Genomic DNA, 24,582 nt, shown 5'->3' with positions numbered 1-24,582 from the left:
TCTTCAGAGTGAAGGGCCGTGCAATAATAAAGGGTCTATGACTGCATGTGAGGGGTAAAGGGCTTTATGTTGACATATAGTGTTCATAGGAATCAAGCAAATTCAGATTAAAGGGGTTGTCCCGCGCCGAAAGGTTTGTTTTTTTTTTGCATAGGCCCCACGTTTAGCGCAGGACAAACCCAAGGGATGTGTTGAAATTAAAAAAAAAAATTTTACTTACCCGAATCCCCTCTCTGCAACTTCTTCCTTCTTTTACTCCAAGATGGCCACCGGGATCTTCACCCACGATGCACCGCGGGTCTTCTCCCATGGTGCACCGTGGGCTCTGTGCGGTCCATTGCCGATTCCAGCCTCCTGATTGGCTGGAATTGGCACACGTGACGGGACGGAGCTACGTGATGACGTGTAGAAGGGGCGGAGCCAGAACGCCGCTCATGCCCGGACCGACCAGAAGGGAGAAGACCCTTCTGCGCAAGTGCATCTAATCGGGCGATTAGACGCTGAAATTAGACGGCACCAATGAGACGGGGACGCTAGCGCAGGGAAGGTGAGTATATAACTTCTGTATGGCTCATATTTAATGCACGATGTATATTACAAAGTGCATTTATATGGCCATACAGAAGTGTATAACCCCACTTGCTTTCGCGGGACAACCCCTTTAATACATCACCTCTCTTTTCCACCGAGGGACTCTCTAAGGCCTCCTGCACACTGGCGAGAGCGCCAGCCCCATTAACATAAATGAGAAAACATCGCTGAAGGAGTCCCCTGCTGCCGCTGTGACAGCGGCAGCAGGGGATCATAAGGTTTCCCCATTGTATTCAATGGGGCTGGCACCAGCGGCTCCAGCCCCATAGAAATCAATGGGAGAAGATCGCAATCCTCAGCCACTGCTGTGACAGCAGTGGCAGGGGATTCCCTCATTCCCGTGGGAAGTCCCATCATCACTGAACACTGTGCTTAGTAATGAGGGGACTCCTGCGGGGATGCAGGAATTCCCTGCTGCAGCAGGCACAGCAGTGGCAGAGGAGCGCGATCATCTCCCAGTGCTTTCAATGGAGCCGGCGCTGCTGCCGTCAACCCAATTGGACACAAAGGGCAAGATCGCAAAAAGAATAGACATGCTGAGATTTTGTTTTCATGCTGCATCGCAAGCGTTGAAACACCGCACATGTGAAGGGAGCCATTGGAAACCATTGGCTTCATAATTTTACGATTTCATCGTCAGTCTGAAGGCACCCTAAGGAAGATGCATCAGTTTCATAGAAGTCTTTTAATTGGGCAAATGTCCCGTGGGCAGGCCTGTGGGAGTTGTTAGCAAAGTTTGATATTGAAGATGCTTTTAATTTGCTGTCGGTTTACCCGGAGTGTTTTCATTTGTTAGAGTGCTTGGATTGCCAATGTTTTGTTGACGTGTTTACCCATGGGGTGTTCTCTTTCATGTTACTATTTCTAGTTATTTAGGTTTTTTTAAAGAATGGATGGTTTGTTTTGCAATGGGTTTCATCAGTATTGCTAAATTAGATGATTTTTTGTTTGTTGGTCCTGGGTGCTCAGTTACTTGTGCATTTTTATTAGGATTGGTGGTTATCCTTAGAAAAAACATAGGGGTTGTCCTTCTTAGGAATAGAAATACATACAGTGCATATGGCCTTTAGATTGCTTTAGAACAAGCTGGTGCCTTTGGTCAACTGTGTGGATGAATCATTTGGTAGCACAAAAAGTGTCACTCCAACAAATACAGGTTATTTTGGGTTTACTAGTTTTTCTGCACATAAGGTTATCCCAATGGGGCATGTTTTTCCCATTGTTTGTGATTAGTGATGGCAAGTGTGAGTGGACCCCACCACTTTATCCGAGTATCCTGGGGAATGAAAGATAATTTGTTAGTTTGCACACTTTTTACACTCTTTCAATGGTCGTTTGATTTGTCAGGAGGAGGAGGTTATGAGCGAAGACTTAAATCTTTTTTCTAATGTAGCAGGGAGTGACGGGTTCTATGTGATCTTCGTAGACACTTGTGTAGGGGTTCCTGGCTGGCAGCTTGATTTGTTAATGGGTTAATGGCCAATATGTCACTCTTTGAGGAGTCGTTTCCCTGATTAGGGGCAAATTGTTGTCCATACAAGCGTTAGGTGATTTTGGATGTCCAGTTTGGGTTCTGGGAATGTTTTTGCACATGTGACGGGGAAAGGGACATTTCTTAGTACATCAGTTGGTTTGCCTCTTACTTGTTTCTGGTTTTCAAGTTGTGTTTGCGGCAGTTGGGACTTAACACGACCAAGTTTGGTACACATTCATTCCGGATTGGTGATGCAACGATGATGTCTGGGCGAGGAAATCGATGGAAATCTGATTGCTATCGCTCATATGTCTGCCCTGACTGCACATTTACTGTTTTCTTGCATGTTGGTTTTAACTTGAATTGTTGGATATTTGGATTGTTGAGCATTCATTTGTTTATTGGGCAGAAAAATGCACAATGACTGTCTGGTGATCTGTACTTGGGGTATTCTTTGGCAGAGGTTCACTGGAGGGGGGAAAAAAAAAAGAGGCCTGTGATGGGTCCAGCTGCTGCCAGATGTTACAGGCATCATCCGTAAGTGTGCAGGATTGGTAGTATTTATCAAATATACAGGAGGTAACGATATATATGTAAAAGTAAAGATTGACAAACTTATAACTCTAATGACGCAGGTCTTTCGTAGGTTTAAAAATGGTTTTGAGCGAGTAGTTTTAGTTTGGTCCGAAGTGATTCCTAGAAGTTTTTCGTGGGCAGCTTGGAATATGAAGTCGATAGAGAACTAGGTGCCTTTTGATCATTCTGATTTGGAGGGTGATGATATGTTGGAAATGCAATGGAACGTTATGATGTTTATGGCATGGAATTATGTTGCTGTTAAATCAAAAAAGTTGCGGCCTATCCCACCTTTGACCTACAATAATGGTTTCTGTCTCATTTATTGCTGCGGCATAGTTTGAGGTAATTAATAAGGCTATTGTATGTATAACTTATGCTATACTATATGTAGTCTTTGTTGCATATTAACATTTTTTAGCAAACAGATAAAAACCTACCTGTGGCGGTGGCTTGATCACAAGTGACTGGCTGATGAATTACATTATTGCCTGGCGCTGTGTAATCATCTTCCAAGTGAAAGTCAGTTTGTGTTGCACATGTGGACGTCCGTCTGGGTTCAACATTAGAATTGTTTGTGGTTACTTGCACTTGCGAGATTTCCTTAATTACTTGCTCATAGGATGGCGGCTGTTGAAAACATACAAAAATTTGTCAAAGTGTGCCAAAACATGTCCCTTATGCCAAATTTTATCTGGCTTACAAATGAAAAATGTTTTAGATGCTGAATAGCATCTCCCTCAAAAATGTTCATTTTTAATTTTAACCCTTTCCAATCCAATGTCGGGCCTCCACAGCTCCGATGTCGGGGCAGGCCCGACACTGCAGTGCAGGAGTGCATCTGCACCCGATCGTCTGACACATCGGGTGCAGATACACTTCTGCACTGGTCCTCATTGAGGACCCCCGAGGAGAAGGCAGAAAGGGTTTTTAACCCTTTCTGCCTTCTCCTTTACACATTACATAGCGCTCAATTAGTGCTATGTAATGCACGGCCGGCGATCATGTGACCGTCGGTGTCACCAGACCACCAGCGGTCACATGAACACTGAGCCGGGAGCCTGCACCGTGGGGGGACCTGCTTACCTGTCCGGCGTCTTCCGCATTCTCCCTTCTGTCTCCTGGCTCGGCGATCATGTGACCGCTGGATGTCACCTGACACCAGCGGTCACATGATCGCCGAGCCGGGAGGCAAACGGGAGAATGCGGAAGACGCCGGACAGGTAAGCAGCCCCCCCTACGGTGCAGTGAGCCCCTGCACCCTCCTGAACTCTGTCAATTCAGGAGGGTGCAGGGAAGTGTATTTTTTCTCATTCATTTTCACCAGGGTTAATCTGAATTTAAGGGGGTTGTGCCGAGTTATAAAGTTAGCTTTATGATAGGTGGGGGTCTGACAGCTGGGACCCTCAGTGATCCAAAGACCAGGGGTCTCATCAATCCTCGAATAAATACAGCGGAGGTCTTGCAGGCACATAGCCACTCCATTCACTCCAGTGACAGCACCAGAGATTGCTGAAGTGCTTAAACTGGGTAGTCTTCATAAAAGTGAATGGAGCGGTGGGGTGTTTCCGTGACCAGCACTCCATTCACTCGGGAACTGATCAGATGCCTGTTCTCGGGATTCGTGGGGGCCCCAGCAGTCAGACCCCCCATGATCATTAATTTTTCCCCTATCCTGTAGATTGATACATAGGGGATAACTTTATAACTTGGCATCATGCCTTCAAACTGCAATTATCAGCATACTATGTTGGCCTGTTTAAGGTTTCTTCTCCTATTAGACCCGACAGTTTGGCTACGAGTTTAACTGCAAGTCTGCTGTATTCTTTCGATAGTTGCTATTAGCCAAATGGTAAAATTATTCTTTGCGCGATTTGGGCAAATAAGAGAGCAGACCCATCTCTATACTATCATGCTCTTAAGCAAGTCAACATAGTATGCCGACAGATGGGCTTAAAGGAAAGTAAACATAATAATTATCTTAACGCTTACCTCTGGATGATGGGAGTCACTAGGCCTCCACTGTGGTGGAGGTGGTGGAGGGAATCCTAAGCCCCCAGGTGGGCCACCATGAAACCAAGATCCAGGACCAATGGGCTCAGCAGCAACTATTGTAATTTCAGGGCGCCTGGAGAAAAAAAAAACAACAAAAAAAAAAAACATTACGGTCTAGAGTTTAAAAAATCCTGTAGTTTTCACACTGGCCACTAAATCTAAGGGCCCTTTAAACTGCAAGATAAATTGGAGGGAGCGTGCAGCCAGTGGTGAAGTAGCAATATTGTTCACTTGCCATGCATTTACACGGATTGGATGGTTTTGGTTGTTCTATTGAACAGAACTGCCTCTAATCAACCTACTGCTACTGCTTTCTATTCAGAAAATCGTTACAACGCCCATTTACACAAAAGGATTTGCAGCAGACAAACGATTTTCAGGTCCGCATAAAGGACCCAATCGGTGAAAATTTAACAATTTAACTGCTGATCATTTAGGGTCCATTTAGATGGGACGAGTGTTGGGCAAACGATTGCTGACACTCGTCCCTGTGTGTCCTCGCTCCCGTGCCGTCACATTGGAGCTACTATCGCTGGCTTGCTCACAGAGCGGCCAGCAGCAGGGTGGTGCAGCTGCAGGAGATTTCACTCCTTGCACTCCCCTGCCCCTCTCCATTTACATAGCGACGTTCAGTACTGAACGTCCGCTATTTACACTGAGCGATCAGTTCATCGTCCATCATTTATGCTGCATAAACGATGGACGATGAGCTGATCGCTCAGTGTTAATAGAGTTAATGGAGAGGGGCGGGGGAGAGGAGAGAAATCTCCTGCAGCCACCCCGCTGTGAGCGAGTGATACTAGCTCCTGTGCAGCAGCACGATAGGGAGTATGTGCAGGGATTGAGTGTTGGGCATCGTTTGCCCAGCATTCGTCCCGGCTAAATGGAACTTCAGTTGCTGGACACGTTTATACCTAGCATTTATCATGCAAACCACTTGAACAATTGTTTGAATGGCTACTGTGCTGTGTAAAAGGGCTCTAATAAAAGACACCTCCTGTTGCATCACCTTTCAGCAGTCATCTCAGTACAAAGGTCAGAATTACAATGAAATGTGATACCTATGTGTAGATTATACACACAATCCACCATTTATATGGATGATGAGCCTACTGTAAAAGCATCTCCCTGAGGCTGTGCTCACGTGGCCATAAGCATAAACCACTGCGGGGTACAGGCAATATTTTCCAGCTGTGGAACTGGGCATGATCCTGCGTATGGCGGCGAAACTGTACTGCGCATGATCACGTACTCCCGCATGATGTCATGTGCAGTACACCGGTTTGTTTTTTTAAAATATTTACTGCGCCATTGCTTTGTGATGACGCTTATATCCACCACTATATGCAAAGCAATTATGTATGGTAACGTGTATGTACGTGACAACAGAGAACAATGGGCTCTATGCCACGTATATACAGAATTACGACATGCTAATGTGAGCGGAACTGCATAAAGTAATATAATTGATTGCCTGCGAGTTCCTGCGTATCACAAGGGTGTACAGAGCTAGCGTAATGCACGGTATACATACGGCTGTGTGAGATGGCAGCCCCCTAGTTATGTAGAGAAGAAATAATAGTGTACAGTCAGAACATGGATTACAAGATGGAATATTTCACTCTCTGGTCTTCGGTAAAGAAAAGCCAAAACAAACAAAAATGTAAAAACTGTACAGGGTGCCTCTAAAGTAATAATAAATTAATTACTCAGCAACCAACTTACATGAGACGCCGTTTTAAAACCTATATGATGCACAAGAATCCCCGGTTTTATCCACGTAAGTCGGAAGGTAAAGAGGCACAATTGCAGAATTTGGAAAACCGAAAATTCCAACACCATTATTGAGCACAAGCGTGACTCACCGAAATGAAATAGTTTTTGTGTATCTCACCGTAAACTGTACGGGTTGTTCTTTGCGGAGTCCACGGTAACCGACCTCTCCTACCTGGACATGCTGGAAAAATTGAATAATGCTGCAAGTTCATGTTTGCCTCTACACTGGATAGGAAGAATGGGAAGAAAGGACCCTCATAATCATCTGACTTAACTCTGCTGTGCTAGTTTTACTTGTGAGGCTACAAAGACAAAACCTACGTGTCCCCTCTGCCACATAACATTACGAGTAAGAATTCAAGACGCCATACACCCGCACCCCGGACATGTTAGGTAGAGTCTGGCAGGCGTTAAACAGTACTGCATCAATGTTTGGTGCATTTCCCCCTGAGGCTCACATTGAATTGATGTAAGGTGGATAAACCTGGAAACCTTGTGCATAAATGAGAATGAGAAAACCACAGCGTTTCCTGTAGGTTGGTTGCGGATTAAATACAGTTATTAAAGTAGGACTTACTTTAGAGACACCCTGTATATATATAGGCGATGCATTCCAGAATACAGAGAAAAGCTGCAAAAGCAACAATGTTCCATCTCTAGCAGAAGTTAAAGGGGAATTTGTTACAAGGTTCATGCTGCCAAAACCACAGGCAACATGAACTTGGGAAAGGCATGCCCACTGCCCCGTGTAGGTCTCATTCTGAAATAACGCGCCGTTGAAGAATAAACACACTTTGACTTGGAGCTTCGTCCTGATTCAAACTTCAAAAGAGGTTGGCAGAGTTGGCTTCTCCATGCCCGCTGCATATTGACTGACAGCTCTCTTCCTATACACTAAGGGGGCAAAGCGCCCAGTCAACAAGCTGTGAGCGGGGAGGGGCTGACACGGTCCGCCTCTGACTCGGAGCTGAATTGCAAGTCAAACTTATTCGGTTTTGGGCTGATGCGGCCTGTGGTTCGGGCAGCATTATCCCAGTGATACGTTCCCCTTAAAGGACTAATATCATGGACCAACTGTTTTCGATTAGCATGTAAGTAAACAAATGGAATGGCTTTCTAGGCACATTTCACCAGTTGACTTCCTGATGTCTGTAAACTAATAATTATTTGCAACCTACAGGCAGTCTTTTTGTATACTTTATGATTAAAACCATTCAACGCTTTTAGAAAAAAAGGATGCCAACCCCTGTGGCGTTCTAATGGCACTCATACTGGTTGTCGTCTGGCTTTCTAAGAAACAGATAAGACTATTTAACGTTTGAATTTACATTTCATTAGATCAAATGAAGTTCGCAAATCAAGATTTTATGTACTAAAAAGAGTTTTTCCATTTTGAAAGCAAAAAATGGGATGGAGAAGTGGGGTAAGCTGCTGCCCGTCAATCATGGCAATTTTAGATGAGACGCCCAAACTGGAGATACAAGTTTATCAACAAGCCAACAGTCCCAGTGTGCTGGGTAATGGCCGTTTTGCTTTAAAGGAGTTTTTGTCATTGAAACAAAAGCCTGCCCCCAGCTGGGCCTTGCCTAAAATAACAAACAAGGGTATATTCACCTCTCCTGGGGGCCCAGGACGCAGCAGACAGCCGGCGTTGGCATTGGCAGTGGCTTCCAGGTAGACTGGATGGGCGGAATTTGATCGCTGAGGCCAATCGGAGGCCGCATTGTCACGTCCATATGGCAACCAGGATATGAGCCCTGATGCCAGGAATGCCAATAGTGACGCTATGGCCTCTGATTGGCCACAGTTGTCACATGCTCCCGCCTCACCAGTCTATTCAGAAATCACCACCGATGCCAACACTAGCTGTCAGCTGTGTCCCGGCGCTCCACGAGAGAGGAGTATACCCTCGTTTGTTATTTGAAGCAGGGCCCAGCCGGGGGACAGGGTTTTGTTTTAATAATGAAACCCTTTTCCTTATTTGAAAGTGTAATCTGTTACCATCTCTTTGCAGTCCTCTCTGAGAGTAGCACAAGGTAGGGAAAGTGATGCTAATTACAGTAATAATTATGTATCTGTGTAGGAAAAACTTGGATTTTATTAGTAGCAGCCACATAGAGAGGACTACAGAAAGTAGTCCTCGATATTCATGAGCAGCCTCTCCCCACCATCTAGTCACTGATTGACAGTTCTCTGCCTATTACTGTGCCTAGAGAGACAGCTGGCTATCATTGGCTGGAGGAAGGAGTGGGCGAGGCTAGTGTCATTTAATGAATATCGAGGACTACTTTCTGCAATCCTCTGTGTGGCTGCTACTAATAAAATGCATGTTTCTCCCAAACTACTGCACAAATACAGCAGAGATATTGATGTAATCAATTACCTGTGCCAGTCACTATCTGGTTCTGCTCGCTCTCAATAAGGGCTACAAAAAGATGGTGACAGATTTCTTTTAGTGGTCAAAAGAAAGAAATGAGAACTGGAGGATAATGATCCACTTGCCAACATTAAGCAATACTGCATTGTCCATGGCTTAAGAGCACGATGCTTTACCTGGCAACTGCTATATTAATAATGGAAATATTTCAGGGGTGGATGCCTAAGCAATTGGTTCCATCCCACTCCTGACTGAGCCCCTGTTGCCTGTTCTCTGGTTAAGACCTCTACTTGCTCATGATTATACTGTCCTCTGTGCTCCTCACCTTGGCTACATTATTGGACCTCGTCATCTGTCTGCCGCATGCCCTGAGCCTTTAGCTGTAATATTGGTGTGAACTTTGCTGGCAGCCCTGACCTCTGCTGGTCTTAAGCCCCATTTACATGGGACGAATGCCAGACACTCGTCCCTGTGTGTACTCGCTCTCGTGCTGTTACACAGGAGCGAGTATCGCTGGCTTTGACATAGCGGCCGGCAGGAGGTGGGACAGCTGGATGAGATTTCACTCCCAGTTTATCCCCGCCCATCTCCATTCACTTAAAACAGCGTTCATTTAGTACTGAACGACTGCTGTTTACACTGAACGATCATCATTCAGGATTTTATGCAGCTTAAACAATGAGCGATGATCCAGAGCACTGATCGTTCAGTATAAACAGTAGCCGTTCAGTGCTGAACAGCCACTGTGTTAAGTGAATGGAGAGGGGCAGGGGGAGAGCGAGGAGAGAAATCTCCTCCAGCCGCCCCGCAGCGAGCCAACGATACTCGCTCCTGTGAAACAGCACAGTGAGTACGAGTATCGGGCATCCTTTGCCCGACAGTCGTCCTGTGTAAATGGGGCTTTACATCCACCTCTGTGTACACACCATCCATCAGGGACCGTGCTTTGACCTTGTGTAGCATCAGCAGCCAACTACTGAGACTATTTCTGCAACTACCAGCTTAGAGACTCCGCAGTGAAGACCAAATCCCACTTGAGAAAGGTCAAGGGTGAAAACTGGGGTTCCCCAAGTGTTGCCTCCAGAATAGCCCTGAGTCAAATCTGTGTGTGGCAAGGCGGATCCACATCTGTCAGCCTGAGGGCTCCTCCTGCACACTGGCGATTGCGACATTGCCGTGTGAAAATTGTGACTTTTTTCCCCGTGATTTTTGAGCGTTAGAGCTGCTTTTTTAAGCAAAAACATCACTGCCACTTGTGATTTTCTCACGCATTTTTTTCACGCGATTTATCACGAAAGTCAATAGGACTTTCCAATGTTAAAAATGCATCGCACGAAAATCACAAGTTTGTGCTTTGCGATGCGATAAAAAGGAGGCTCCATAGGGAAACATGGGAGATAAAGAAAAACAACAAAATGTAGAAAAGCAGAAAGACAGGACATGCTGCGATTGTTTTTCAATTCCACATCACGAGTGAAAACATTGAAAATGTGAAGGAAACAATTGAAAAATCACTGGTTTCATAATTCTGCAGTTTCTCTCAATCTCGCATCGCTCAAAAAACACACGATTTTCTTGCAAGTGTGAAGGCACCCTGACACATTTTAAAGGACATATGATCTTGTAGTAGTATCCTTTCAAACGAGTCTACAACAAGCGTTAAAATGTTCACTGATTAACGAGCAAAAAGGTTTGTTTAATTGGCCTTTACACAGGCGGATTCTGGCTGTATTGGAGACGAACATTCGTTAATATGATCATTGGTCTCCAATACAATTTCATCACTGTTGGCAGCCTATCCCCTCACACAGGGGGATGTGCTACTGAGAACAATATCAATTAATTTCTGCAGGAGTAAGGCCTCATGTCCATGGGGAAAATCAGGCCCGCCACGGATTCTCCATGCAGAATCCCGCTGCAGGTCCCTCCTTTCCCGGGGACGTGAGGCTGAAAATAAAATTAAACTCACCTGTCCAGACGCTGCGGATCTTCCATCCATCGCGGCCGGATCTTCTTTCGTCGGCCCGGCACGCCTGCAGCGTGCCGCGCGCATGCGCTAGGCACATCCGCCGGGCCAAAGAAAGAAGATCCGACCGCGACAGAGGGAAGATCCGCAGCGTCCGGACAGGTAAGTTTTAATTCTCGTACGGGTGTTCCGCGCATCCAGACGGCTTCCATAGGCTTCAATAGAAGCCTGCAGGAGCCGTCCCCGCGGGAGACCCGCACGAAAATGGAGCATGTTGCGTTTTTTTTCCCGCACGCGGATCCACGCCTGAAGGGAAAAATGACATCCGCAGGTATTTAACTACCTAAATACCTGCGGGTGTCCAATGCATCCCTATGGGGCGCGGATCCGCGTGCGGGAAAAACGCTGCAGATTTTTATCCAGTGGACATGAGGCCTAATTGCGCACGTGCTGCTGAGAACAATAATTTCTGCAGTATTAGGCCAGCTCCACACAGGCGTATTTGAACACACAAAATGTATGCTCGGAATACGCAGTGAATAGAATCCATTGATTCCTGATGGCAGTCCTGTATACAAGAGGTGACTGCTGCCCGATGTTTGCTGTATCCAATGAGAATCGCTGCATGTAAAAGGTACATTAACACTTGTTATTTAGTAATAAAGAGATAGAAGACTACAAAGCACTGAACAGCTGTAAAGTACATAGGAACAGGCATTTTGGATATTTTTGGAGTTTTGTAAAAGACCAAGGACTTCAGCTCCAGATGCTACGTGTTCATGTCGCTGCACACTGAATGTTTAGCATGTAAAATAGAACTCATAGACCAAGTTTTCTAATTAAAACTCAAGTCTGCTAAGAATCTGTAATTTATAAAAGTATCAGAACAACCGAGCCAAAAAGTGTCCACATGAGTCAGCACAAGGCATATTCCAAACCTGGATGAAGTCATAAGTTTCCATTGCCAGACATGTCTAAACTGTGCCATTATAGGAACATTCAATTTACTTCCACTGCTTTTACTGATGAATTGTGAAGCACAAAGAACATTACATCCTCTTATGTCTGGAGCTTTCAGTGACACGAGTACAAATTGCGCAGTACGGAGGAATGTCTTTCCCTGTAATTTTTAACATATAATTAACTATAAAACACAACGTCTGACAGATCATTTACATTATGGTGACCTGGTGCCACCGATGTAGACAACCGTGCTTGCCCCACTGTAAAGGCCATAGAAGGCGCAAAGAATATATTGTAAATACATTTGGTTCAAGGTTTCATTTGTCTACTTGTGTCATGTCTATTGTATTAAAGGAGAACCAGTAAAGAGTGGCAGAAAAAGGCCTTCCAGTTTACATTAAAATAGCCAAAAAATGTTCTGAGAATGAGACATTCTAGGTGACCCCTCACTAAATCATTAGTTTCAGTATACATGCCGTAATTACCATTTTTTTTCGCTTTATAAGATATGTCAGATGATAAGACGCACCTAGGTTTTAGGAAATAGGAAAAAAATATTTTAAACTCCACCAGACGAGGCAGTGAGGAGGTATTACAGGAGGGATGAAGAGCAGTAGTACCGCCTCAGAATGAAGTAGATACCACTAGGTCAACCTGCCATTCAGGATCCAGGGACAGCTGAGTGTAAATGTAATGGTGATCTTATAACTTGTCACCCAGCTTTCCAGGAGCCCTGAATGCCATGTTTGACTAGTTATAGCGATGTATGTGCTCAGCAGTTGGCATTCAGGATCCTGGCAGAGCTGAGTGACAAAGTAATGATGATTCCATTAGTTGTCACCCAACTTTTCAGGAACCCTGCATGGCACCTCTCATTATGATGAGGTATGGGGTATACATTTCAACACAACTAGGCACCAATCAGCTGTCCATACGGGTGGCTCTCCTCCCTTGCTATAGGAGACGGTAGATGGGTAAAGGAAGGCCAAGCCACAACTCTGACTGAAGGCATAGAGAATGTTCAGTGAAGAAGAATGCTATACAAAAAAGTTTTTCTTCTAGCTCTTGGTCTAAACTATCAAAGAAAAGTCAAGCACGTTCACTACCTAGTATGTAGTTACGGTTCTGTGAATGCTGCATTCCCCACACAGCGCCACTGGGGAAGTGACACTTTAGTAAATATGCTTTAAGAGATGCCAAAGGCACCCTGTGATGGAGTAGCTCGAGAAATACAGTCTTCATGCGAAATCAATTCAGTTTTGCCCAAATGTTCCATTACAAATTTTTTTTAGAAAGAAACATCTAATAGGGTATTTGGAATAAGAGAAAAACATGAAAAAGCAGAGGCCTAATAAAATTGCCTGTAATTGTACAGAATCTAGGAAATCTCAGCAGCAATACCTTCTATCCCTTTGCTGTTCACTCTGTGCAGTAGTTCTCGATGCTGAAAAAAATAAAGTGGGTTATTCTAAACAATCTGACATAAACAAGGCATATTCGATACATAGGACACAACCCGTCACAAAGCCATTCAGGTTGCAAAAGAAAATGAGGTATATCTGCAGAAATGGAGATACGAAGTAAGAAAAGTAAAGTTCTACAATTGTGCTGATTACTTGCCCTTCATAACCAAGGCTGACCAAACAAGCAACCATCAAACCTAACTACACTTAGCATTATACAGCTTGAGACGGATATATCCAATCTTTGGTTTACACTTAAAGCAAACCTATCATCAACTATAAGCACCATAACCTAAGCTGACGTGGAGTCCGAGGAGCCTCTTCTCATACTGCATAGTGATCCTGCATTGAGCAGGGGGTTGGACCCGATGACCCTTACCAACTTTACCATTCTACGAGTCTATGGGAGTACGCACGCCACTTCATCGGGGGGACACTGCAGGAATTGGGGACTGGGTATGAGTTGCACCTCCCCAGACTCCACATCACCGCAACTATACGCATTATAACTTAGTTTATAGTTGCTTACAGTTGATGACAATTTCCCATCAAGATTAGTCTAAAGGTCTCATGGTCAAGACAGAGTGATGTGTAGAAGTCCATAACTGTTTTCTCTATGTTTGGGCAGAGCAGTTCATGATTGCTAAGGAAATGATAGCCTGGCACCACCAAGTGCCCTTGCGCCATTCCAAGGGCTCCAGTGCCACTCTAGTCAGTGGCTTCCATTCTATGCATACAAAAAACATATAACTTGTACTTAAAATGTTTTTTTTTGCTGAAAATAAAGTTGGTAACAAAATAAAAACCCGAAGCAAACCTCACAGAAAACTTTTAATTTAGAAAGTGAGCCCAGAGTTCAGTCGGAATTAGTGAAACCGCTCCATTACTATATAGAGAAATGTGAGACTTCACTCTCTGCTTGTAAAACATGTTCATGGAAATAATGTGTAAGAAATAAAGCAGGACTTACTTCTCTTAATAACGGCTCTTATGGAGGACAGTGGTCCTTGTCTGCAAAGCAAGAGAACAACGGGTTAATTGGAATGGAAAAAAAATCACATCTTGCAAACTCCACAATAGCCGACTGCCTGCATGCTTTCTGTCATAAAAAGAAAAGGAAAGGGCAGTTCCAATATCTAAAGCCAATTTACTTTGTTTATTCCAGTGCTGTAAAGTAATCCCATGATCCCACCCCTCCGTAATAGAAACCAGAATCATGACAGAGCAACCGCTCCATAGGAAATACACTGCAATTCTTCCAGAAGGTAAGAACCCATGACAAGTGGAGACATAAATGGAGATTCATGCAGTGTCCTTGCATTTCATGGGAACCTCAGTCCTTTCTACTATGGCGACGTATCGAGAGGCGTATTTATCTGTTTATCTGCCAGAGAAATGCAAGTCTCCAGATGAACGGTCCCAGGAGAGTCATTATAAACATAGCCGTTCTCACAAAACACGCTGCAGTGCAGAGCAGCAAGGAGCTTTGGGGAGTTCTTCTGATTGTAGAACATTTATTTTAGTAAAGAGATATGACTTCAAGAAAAGTTTTCAAAGAAGTTAACTTCAAGACCTTGACCTCAAGCCTTTTAAGTTATATCTGTGTCTATGAAAGCTGTTGACTATCAGCCTGGTTGCCTTATAGGTCCTATGTCACCCAGCTTTATAGAGTACGAGATGGAAAATTTGGCTACCAGTACTTATGTCATGATGAATCCACAAACTTTGTTGCAACTTTCTATTACTCCCATATGCACAAATACAACAAACCCTTTAAGGATACTTAACCGAATTTGCACAAAAAGGCAATTAAACAGCACAGTCAGTGTATGATAAAGTGGGAGAAAAGGGATGCAGCTAGAACAGAAAATATGTATTGTCCACACGTGTTCCCAATTATTTTGCTTTAAAAAGGTCAGGATATGCAGATCTTTCCCAAAACAAGCTACGACACACCCAGCTGGCCAGGCCTTCACAGTTCTATCACTCCATTGTTATAGGGGGGATGTAAACTTCAGGACCCGGTCACATCCAGAGACTGCGAAAGATGTAACGGTACCAGAAGAGATGGTGCCTCATTATGTACGGACACGTTGTTTAAAAAAAAAAAAACCCCAAAAAAACACTCACAGGACTATAAAAAACTATGGGGGAGGTTTATCAATGCTGATAAACTACATGAGGGTTGTGCCAGTCTCATCCAACAGTGCCGCATCCAACCAATCACATCAACAGGGCGCACACTCCGTTACTGAAGCTCCTTGATAGAGGAGTTGTACTTCGTGCAGATTTAAAGCTACATCCACGTCTTCTAATATGTGTGGCACAGGAACTTAAAAGAATATGGTGTTCGGTCGAAATTCCATTCTGTTTTAGGTACTTCTGCCAGTGAATTGGTGTAAATACATTGAAAATTGTCCCCAGTTTAGCCATTATTACAGTGCATAATGTACAAGAGGCCTTTGGCGGCTAGCATACCTACGTTAGGGTCAGTTCAGGGTTTTTGCCTCTGCTCTGTTTGTGAAGGAGACAAACTGAAATAAAACTGAAATCGATGGAGAAAACAAACAGACTTTTTTTTTCAAAGTTTCAAAAATATGGAAAGCAAATGAAAATAGTGCAGTTTTCAATGTTTTTCTTTTCTTTTTAACAAAAAGTAAGAAGAGCAGAGACCTGATGGAATGGAAGCAGAAGGAAGCCTTTCCGTTTGCTTTTTTTATTTTTAAAACCCCATTCAAATCAATGAGGGGAAAACAAATTTGTTTTTTTCCTCCGTTTTATTTCAGTTTCTCTCCTTCAAAGACAAAGCGGAGAGGGAAATCCTGAACTGAGCCCTAAGGCAAGTGTGAGAGCAGCCAAAGGCCTCTTGTACATGATCCACTGTAATAATTGCTAAAGTGGTAAACTGGGGCCAATTATTCAATGTATTTAGACCAATTCCCTATTGGAGGTGTGAAAGCAGCCTTTGTTAACCAAAAACTTGTGATTGCACTTTCCTTCCAAGTTTTCAGCGTTGCCTTTTTTTATACAAAAAGTATCAATCAAACAAACCCTGCAGAGTAAGGCCGGTCTCACATGGACGGGTCGGATTCAGCATGTGGCAGCCCACAGCGGCCGGCGACCCTGCGTACCTGATCTTTTCTGTATTGCGAATGACTGCTGTGGCTTGTCGGTCATGCGCAGAACAGATTTAGCTTTATTTTTCCAGCACTATCGCTAGATGATGACCCGGTTACCCGCGACAAAATCGCAATGTCAATTGCGAATGGGCAGCGGGTCGGACACCACACAAAAATAGCAGATGCTGCAATTTTAAATCCCATCACAGAAATCAATATGCAAATGTTCTATTCTTTTAAGGTGTGCAGAATACCGCGGATCGTCCATGGGTGCGACGATCGCTGATTCCGCAATTCAAATCCGGTGGTGTGAGACTGGCCTAAAAGCACTGCCACTTCCAGGGAGGGTATGAAGGTTTCTGACATTAGCAACCACGCATATGTAATAATATATTCAGGATCAGCACTTACCCGGGAAACCGGTGCTCTGGCTTATTCCTTTCTGGACGTTCTGCAAGGAAGATTAAAATGGAGAAATTTATTGTAAATCATAAAAATACATGTATATAATTTACAGCTAGAAAATGAAAAAAAAAAGGCAAAACTGGAACTGGATTCAATAAATGAGAACTATCTGTAGGACCATTCCTGATTTTACCTTCCAAAATACATGTTGAAACTGCACAGTGTGAGCAAGACCCGAATGAACAATACATTACCGGCATGATGTTCTTCCATGTACATATTGGATGCATAGTGCTGGTATATACAATAACCTTGGATCCTGCACCCATGGACTACAACAGATTCAACTACCGTACATTGTGTGATATACCTGTTTTGCTAGGCTTTTGAACACAGTGAGAAAATGGTATACTGTAAGAACAGACTTTGGGCCCATCAAACACTATGGGGTGTACAGCCTCCTTATGGTCTACAATTGCATTCCCACTTCTGCTGGCTTCGGAGCTGACATCCACCAGTATTCAGAGCTGGGTCCATAGTTTCCTCTGCTAGTTTGCATTCTAGGTGTGGGCTGAAGATAACATATCTGTAGCAAAAGGGAACTTATGCATTGCATTTCCAGCTATACATGAATGAAACTCCTGACTATAATCCCGGCTGTAATTTCTGTTCCGCACAAGATTACAGTAATATATCTGCGGTAAAATGGAGAGACAGTTGGAAGAAAAAGTAAGAACTCCTTGGAATTACCTGGATTTCGCCACTGATTACTAATAACATGTGGTCTGATTGTTATCTAAAGTAACAAGAGCCAAATGATGTCAACAAGTTCTCCCCCTCCAACTTTACTGTATTCTCATATAAACACAGAAACAGCAAGGTTTTAGCTCAAAAGCCACTTTCAATCTTGCTTTTAGGGAAATCTGTCGGCTCAAACATTCCGTCCAAGCTGCAGGCAGTATGTTATAGAGCAGGAGGAGCTGAGCGGGCTGATATATAGTTTTATAGGGAAATATTCGGTATAACTTCTATCTTATTCATTTATGTGAATAAGATACAAGTTATGTTCAGCACATTTGGAGCTGAACAGTCCAGTGGGCGGAGCTATCAGTGATTGACAGCTACTTCTGTATGTACTGTCACACACAGATAGCCGTCAATCACTGATAGCTCCACCCATTGGACTGTTCAGCTCTGAATGTGCAGAAGTATAGGCTCCCGATGAGTCGTGTCTACGACAGAAGCGCGTAGAGTCATAATATAACCATTTTCAGTGGACCACACATTTGTGCTGAGCAATCATCCAGAACTCAAACCGTATTGGCCCTACAGTGACCCCAGAGCCCTAGTTCTGGTTTGACTCTCACGCATTAAATGGGATATTGGACCCTTCATTATAATCGTTCTGCGTCTTATCCCTATACTTCTATTTAGCTTATTGGTCCTCACTTCTGTCCCTTAGTAGACAGGCCTATTTGTCTAAAGTGACGGGCAGACAGGCATAACCTTAGTGGTCAGGAAACAACACCTCCTGGTTGTTTCTCCCCCAACTTTTGCTAGGACCACTATTCTTTGACTCTAGCATCTTTTTCCTCTACGAACTGGTATTCTGTCTCTTACATACTAAGATATAAGCAATTCTTGTTCAGGAATTACACACAGCGCCTGTCAGTGTAGACCATGATTTGTGTGGTCTGTGCATAAAGCTGCTAGTTTCTAGTATTTCTTTATTAAAAGTTATATTTTAAGGAGTTTTGTCAGTGACAAAAGAATCTAAAATCATAAAACAAAAATACATATGTGGTATTGCTGCAAAAATTAAAAAAAAAAATTAAATATACCTTTGAAAAAAAATACAAGTAGTACAGCAAGAAAAATAAACTATCTAAAAGTTTGGTATCACAGTAATCATACGGAACCATAGAATAAAGTTATGTCATTTTTGCTACTGTTTGTGCGCCGTAAAAACAAGACAGACCGAAACGTGGCGGAATTTCTTTTTTTTTTTCCATTTCACTCCGCTTAGAGTTTTTAAAAAGTTTTACAGTACATTTCATGGTATATTAAATAATACCATTGAAAAATACAACTAGTCTCGCAAAAAACAAGCCCTCATACAGCGACGTCGATGGATGAATAAAGGAGCTATGATTTTTTAAAAAGGGGGGAGGAAAAAGAGAAAATGGAAAAAACGGAAAAAGCTTAGTCACTAAGGGGTTAAGAAAGATTGGTCAGCGTTAACAATTCTTCAATGCAAACAACTAGGAGATAAGTTATAGAAATGCAAGAAGCATTTTAAGGTAACTATCTACCATTAGAGATGAGCGAGCATACTTGCTATGGGCTATTACTCGATCGAGCATTGTCCTTAGCGAGTACCTGCCCGCTCGGGAGCAAAGATTCGGCTGCCGGCGTCGGGGGAGAGCGGGGAGGAATGGAGGGGAGATCTCTCTCCCTCTCCCCCCCCCCCGCTCATGGCCGCAACTCACCTCTCACCCGCGCCGGCAGCCGAACCTTTTCTTCCGAGCGGGCAGGTACTCGCTAAGGACAATGCTCGATCGAGTAATAGCCCATAGCGAGTATGCTTGCTCATCTCTATTTACCATACATTGTTACAAGAAAAGTATATTGTGAAGCAAACCTTTACTTGTGCAGTTTGTAGCAATAATCTAAACATAAGACATGTAACGCTGCATGCTGACCATGCACAAATAACAAATCCCATCAGTCCCAACAATTGAAACAATTTCAAGTTCATGGAAACTTGCGCAATCACATTTTTGTGAGTCATTTTTGCTACATTATCCTCCTAAAGATAGGGTTTTGTAGCAGTCATAAGGAATAGATAAACATTATATAGTGAGGCATCGATAGGAATAACAATGTTACACTGGGGACTCTCTTAAAGGGGAACCGCTCATATTGAACATGCAGTCTGATCTTTGGCAGCATGTTATAGAGAGCATGTATTGCAACTTATATAGCTAAATCCTTTCCCACAGATCTATATTAATCTGCTCTACAACATGCTGCTTAGGGTTTGCTCACATCAGCATCAGGGGATTTCTATTTTCCTGCTCTGTTTGCTTTGCGTCCATTAGGTTTTGCATTCCACAGTACGAATAGCGCTGTATACTGTGATACTTCATTTACAGGAGGTTCCAAGCAGAAGATCCAATGCTGATCGAACAAGCCATTACAGGATCGCAAACCTAATACAGAGAATAACTTCAACATTAACTTTTCAGTATGTTTTTGGGATATGAGAGGAAGCCAGAATATCTGGAAGAAACCCACAGAGAACATACAACGTACAAGCAGAATGAAACAGTGCAAACCATTGCGCTACTGTGCGGTGGATAATTTAAGGCAATTTCTAGACCTTTTTTTCTATTGATGACCTATCAACATCGATTATCAATATCAGACAGACATCAATAACAGTTTATCAGAGTCACGGCAGCCAAAAATCACTCAGCTCCCAACACAATGCAGCGGCCTGGAAAGATCCTGCAAGCTCAGTCCCATTCATAAGAGAAGTTCTCAATAAAGGAGGCCTGGAGAACCCCTTTAACTCTGCAGTTGAAGAGGTTCTGATTTTGTAGTCAGTGATATTATGAGTTCAGCTCTGCCCAAATAAAACTACATTACGAAAATGAGGGCATTGGAAAATACAGAACATGTGCATTCATTCCTAGATCAGTCACTAATGTTTCCGCGCAAGTTATGTCCATTCCAGGAGATGATAATTATGAGAGAACGGCGGGATAGACATGGAATCCAGCAGAAAATCTGCGCGTAGGAAGACATTGGCGAATTAAAATAACTACACATACAATTGGTTAAAGCAAAGGTCAACCAGCTAAGTGGATTGGAGTTCTACATCTAGCAGGTTTATTATTACAGGAAAGTTTTGTTCTACGGGGAGTCTAATTTCTGCGCCCCACTGTAGTAATAGTACTAGGACTACACACAATTCTAGACAGATATTGTTTAGGTTATTAGTGCACACATGAAATACGGAGATGTATAGTTCAACTGACGCCACTGGCTTAGACAAATGTGGTAAAGCAACCCAACTAGGGACATATAGTTAGTCGTTTTTGAACTTTTTTTTTTAAAAGGGGACCCATCACCCCTACTGACAGGTCTGTTTGAGTCAATATTTGTTTTCCTTGTGAAACAATAATTCTAGAGAATCTTTTCTAAGAACTCCGTTCTGTACCGTCTATTCCTCCAAGCAAAATAGTGCCAGCAGCGCCAACACGTCCCGTAGATGGCATGGAGAACATAAAAATGTACCAAACTTTCCCCATGACATACAAATGGCCAGAATGGAGCTACACTATTCTACATATACTGTATTATGAGAAGACTCAGCACTTTGGAGGAGACAATTATAGGACTGCTTAGAAAAGTCGAAAACAGAAAGATAAAAGGGTTAATAAGAGGACAAGTTAGAAGTAAGTTCCATATAAATGGGCTTCTCCAAATAATCAACAGAATACACCATGTGCGAAATAAAAACTTTTATTAGGTGCAGATCCTCTTACTTGTATTGTCTTTTGGAGGAGACCACAGTAGTGGAACATTAAAGGGGTTACACAGCCTTTAAAGATTAATAGCCCATCCTCACGGGGGTCTGCCACTTGGGACTTCTGGCAATCAGCTGATTGTAAAACGGACACCAAAGAGGTGTCTGCTTCACAATAGAAGTGAATGGCTCTCTTGGTTTCAGTTTGGGGATTCCGCCGCAGTGCTATTTTCAGCCTCCATCACAGAAACCCCAAGTGTATCACAGTGTGTACAATAATGCTGTGTGAACGCTCCCTAAACACTGAAAAGGCTGCAGCACTTGTACGAGTGCCAAAGCCCCTTCAATTTGTTGATCGGCAGGGGTCTTGGGCTCATAGTCCACCTTAGGTCAGAGTTTATGATTCACAGTAGAGTAACATCATTGGTTATAGGAGGTTATACAAATCTTCTCTATCTACATTTTTAAATGAAGTGAACAGAGAGGTAACCATAGGTGGTCCAAGTAGTAGGACCCTCATAATCTGTTAGTTACAGGAAGCTGGAAAAAGCCTTTAAGTCCAGTCTGAGTCTCAATATCAGTAAAAGTATTTATAAAGTGACCCAAAGTTTAATTCTACATGTAAAGTGTAAAATGGTGTTGAAATGTGAATATACATAAAGACAACAACATTAATCTTTTCCTCATAAGTGAGATTCTCCAGGCACAATGGGGATCATTTACTATTCCTAATATGACAGCTTTCTGGTGCAAATTACACCAAAAAACTGTCTTAAGTGCTTTGCGACACATTTACTATGCGTTTTTTAGACACTCGCGGACAGTTTTTCCAACTTGTCCAAAAATGGTACGGAGCCTAAGGCCCCCTTCACACGGGTGGTAATTCCGCGGCTCGGATTTCCCGCAGAATTTCTGCTTGTGGCCGCTGCTGTAGGATTGCATTAGTAAACGCAATCCTAGGCAGACGTCCGCGATTTGTCCGCGTGAAATCACACGTGGAAAACAAATCGCGGCATGCTCTATTTCTGTGCAAGTCTCGCAGAGGCCCACACAGAAATGTCAGTGGTGACAGGCCGGCTCCTTTTCTGCGCATGCACCGGCTGGCCGGCAGCCGGAACACAGCAGAGAATGAAGACACCGGGAGCGGGTGAGCTTCTGGCATCTTCAGGGGCACGGGTACGCATCCTGCTGCGAGAATTCTAGCAGCGGTATCTGACTCGGCTGTCTGCAGGCGGCCTAGATAGCACAAAAAAGTTGCAATTAGCACCAAAAGTTTTGCAGTAAACTAAGCCAACTAATAGATGGTCTACACTTGGACTAGACAGTCTTAATAATTGACAGATTTATCATTTAGAAGAGCCACTATGTTATACTGGCGCATTTTAGGACGGTCTAACTTTTAGATAGTATTCATAAACAAGCCCCAGTATCTTTCATTTAGCCCTAATTTTTTCCAAATTAATTTAATAGTAGTCCCAAAACTGACCTTTGGGGTCCACCCCTTTGTAAGAGCGGGTTATTTAATGTATGCACCAGTGACTACCACTCTCTGGAGATAATACTCAAACCTGTTTCCAATCCAATCATAACTCTGGCCAATAGACCTCAAAGGGGTTTTTGGGGAGGATATTGCTCATTGCCTGTTCTTAGGATGGGCCATCAATGTTTGATCAGTGAGGTCCAACCTCCAAAATAAGTGTAGCATCCTTATTGTTCACACAGACAGCAATATGTCCACATGAGTGCTGTGCATGGGATTCTAGGTCAGTCCATCTATGAAGACTATATTTATACGAGTGCAGGATACGCACACGAAAATCTCAAACCATGAGCTCAAGTGAAGAACCTCTCATGTAAATGAGCCCAATCAAATGAATGGGTTCATATTCTGTGCGATTTCTGTCTGTGTCTGAGAAAGACGGCCTTAGGGATAGGTAGACCATATACTGTTAATATTCAGGTTTTGTCTTTTTTGTTAATAGGGGTTGTCTAGTCTAGTTAAGAGATTCTCATATACCCCATTTCAGAAAAAAAGAGGGGAGGTCCTCTGTTCAGGATCCCCATTTCTTGGCAGGAGTGCAGAACTTTGCAAGGAGTTTCTCTTGCTCTCAAGGCTGAATAGGAACTGTGTAATGCTTTGTCGCCTGCGGTCGCTCTGCGGGAAATCGAACACTTAATGCCAGTTTACCTACAGCAGATTACAGCTAATTGCCGAGGGACGCAGCAGGGGAACACTTTGCGATGAACTTATTGTCAAAGGACCCTTTTAACAAGAAGAAACTGTCTAAAGTGAGAACCCGTTTTAAGTATATTCATCGTAACTTTTCCATTCTCCATTTTTCTACAATTCCCGGCAGTACCCTCTTACATCTCTTCAATATTCACCAGAATACTATTTTTTATTTATTTTTTTTAATCAAAAGTTGAACTTCATCATAACAGGAACATCCATATATACTCCCAACAGCAAGGAAACACATCTTATGGGCATTATTTATTTGGAACCGACTGCCCTGTGTGTACAGCACAGTTCCCAGCAGCCGAGAGGTTAATAATTCATTATTTCTTTAGGGTTTTCTTTTTCTGTAATAGCCAAGCCTGCATGCAGAAATATCAAGCAGCGGCCAGTCATGCTGACTATTTTCCGCTCTATAGTCCACCGGAGAGCTGTTTAGCTGGCACGAGACCCATACATCACACCATTGAATGGATTAATGAAAACAAAAGCCGCAGTCTAGAACAAAAAGGCAGCTGAACTGATCTGCGGGGATCTCATTGAAAAGTTACAGCCGCGTTAGAACTCAGAGGCCACTTGTTGTCTTTGATGATGGCAGCCAGCCCGTGCACAACCTGGGCTTTACACAGCAGGCTGCCTGTTAGAGACACCTCCATGGAGAATCAGTACAATGTCGTACGGCGGCCAACATCACAGCGGACGAATAGCAAGGAGTTCTGTGGATGTGAACGGGCGAGATTAGGGTCAGCCGCAAACAGGGCAACAATCATGCCTATCATTCTCAATAATTCATTTTAGTTTTAAACTTCAAGATCCGTCGGAAAGTTGTGAAGAACGAACACGTATCACAACCTACTTTACTGGAATATGCTGTTTGCATAATGCGTTACGATGGATCCGACTCCTCTCTGCGGGACCAGATAGCCATCATAGATGGGCTTTTAATACAATAGTGTTTACGTTTCTAGAGAAACAAAAAGTATCCGTCTTTGGCCAGACTGAAGCGAGCGTTTTACCCTTGTGTGGAGCTGCGCATCACAAACACAT

General features: G+C 43.4%; 1 protein-coding gene across 1 annotated transcript in view; it reads right to left on the bottom strand.

Moving 5' to 3' along the window:
* Positions 1–24,582, bottom strand: part of SH3D19 (SH3 domain containing 19) — a 98,469-nt gene that overhangs the window by 40,756 nt on the left and 33,131 nt on the right. The window contains exons 2-6 of the mRNA XM_066573654.1: positions 16,772–16,811; positions 14,212–14,252; positions 13,180–13,222; positions 4,634–4,769; positions 3,082–3,271 (exon numbers count right to left, since the gene is read on the bottom strand). Of these exons, the coding sequence (XP_066429751.1) occupies positions 3,082–3,271; positions 4,634–4,769; positions 13,180–13,222; positions 14,212–14,252; positions 16,772–16,811 (450 nt within the window). The remainder of the gene's footprint in view (positions 1–3,081; positions 3,272–4,633; positions 4,770–13,179; positions 13,223–14,211; positions 14,253–16,771; positions 16,812–24,582) is intronic.

The sequence above is a fragment of the Eleutherodactylus coqui genome, chromosome 7 (assembly GCF_035609145.1).
Source record: "Eleutherodactylus coqui strain aEleCoq1 chromosome 7, aEleCoq1.hap1, whole genome shotgun sequence".
Lineage (NCBI taxonomy): Eukaryota > Metazoa > Chordata > Amphibia > Anura > Eleutherodactylidae > Eleutherodactylus > Eleutherodactylus coqui.
Note: the sequence above shows the minus strand (reverse complement) of the source record. Positions and strands in the feature narration are given on the sequence as shown.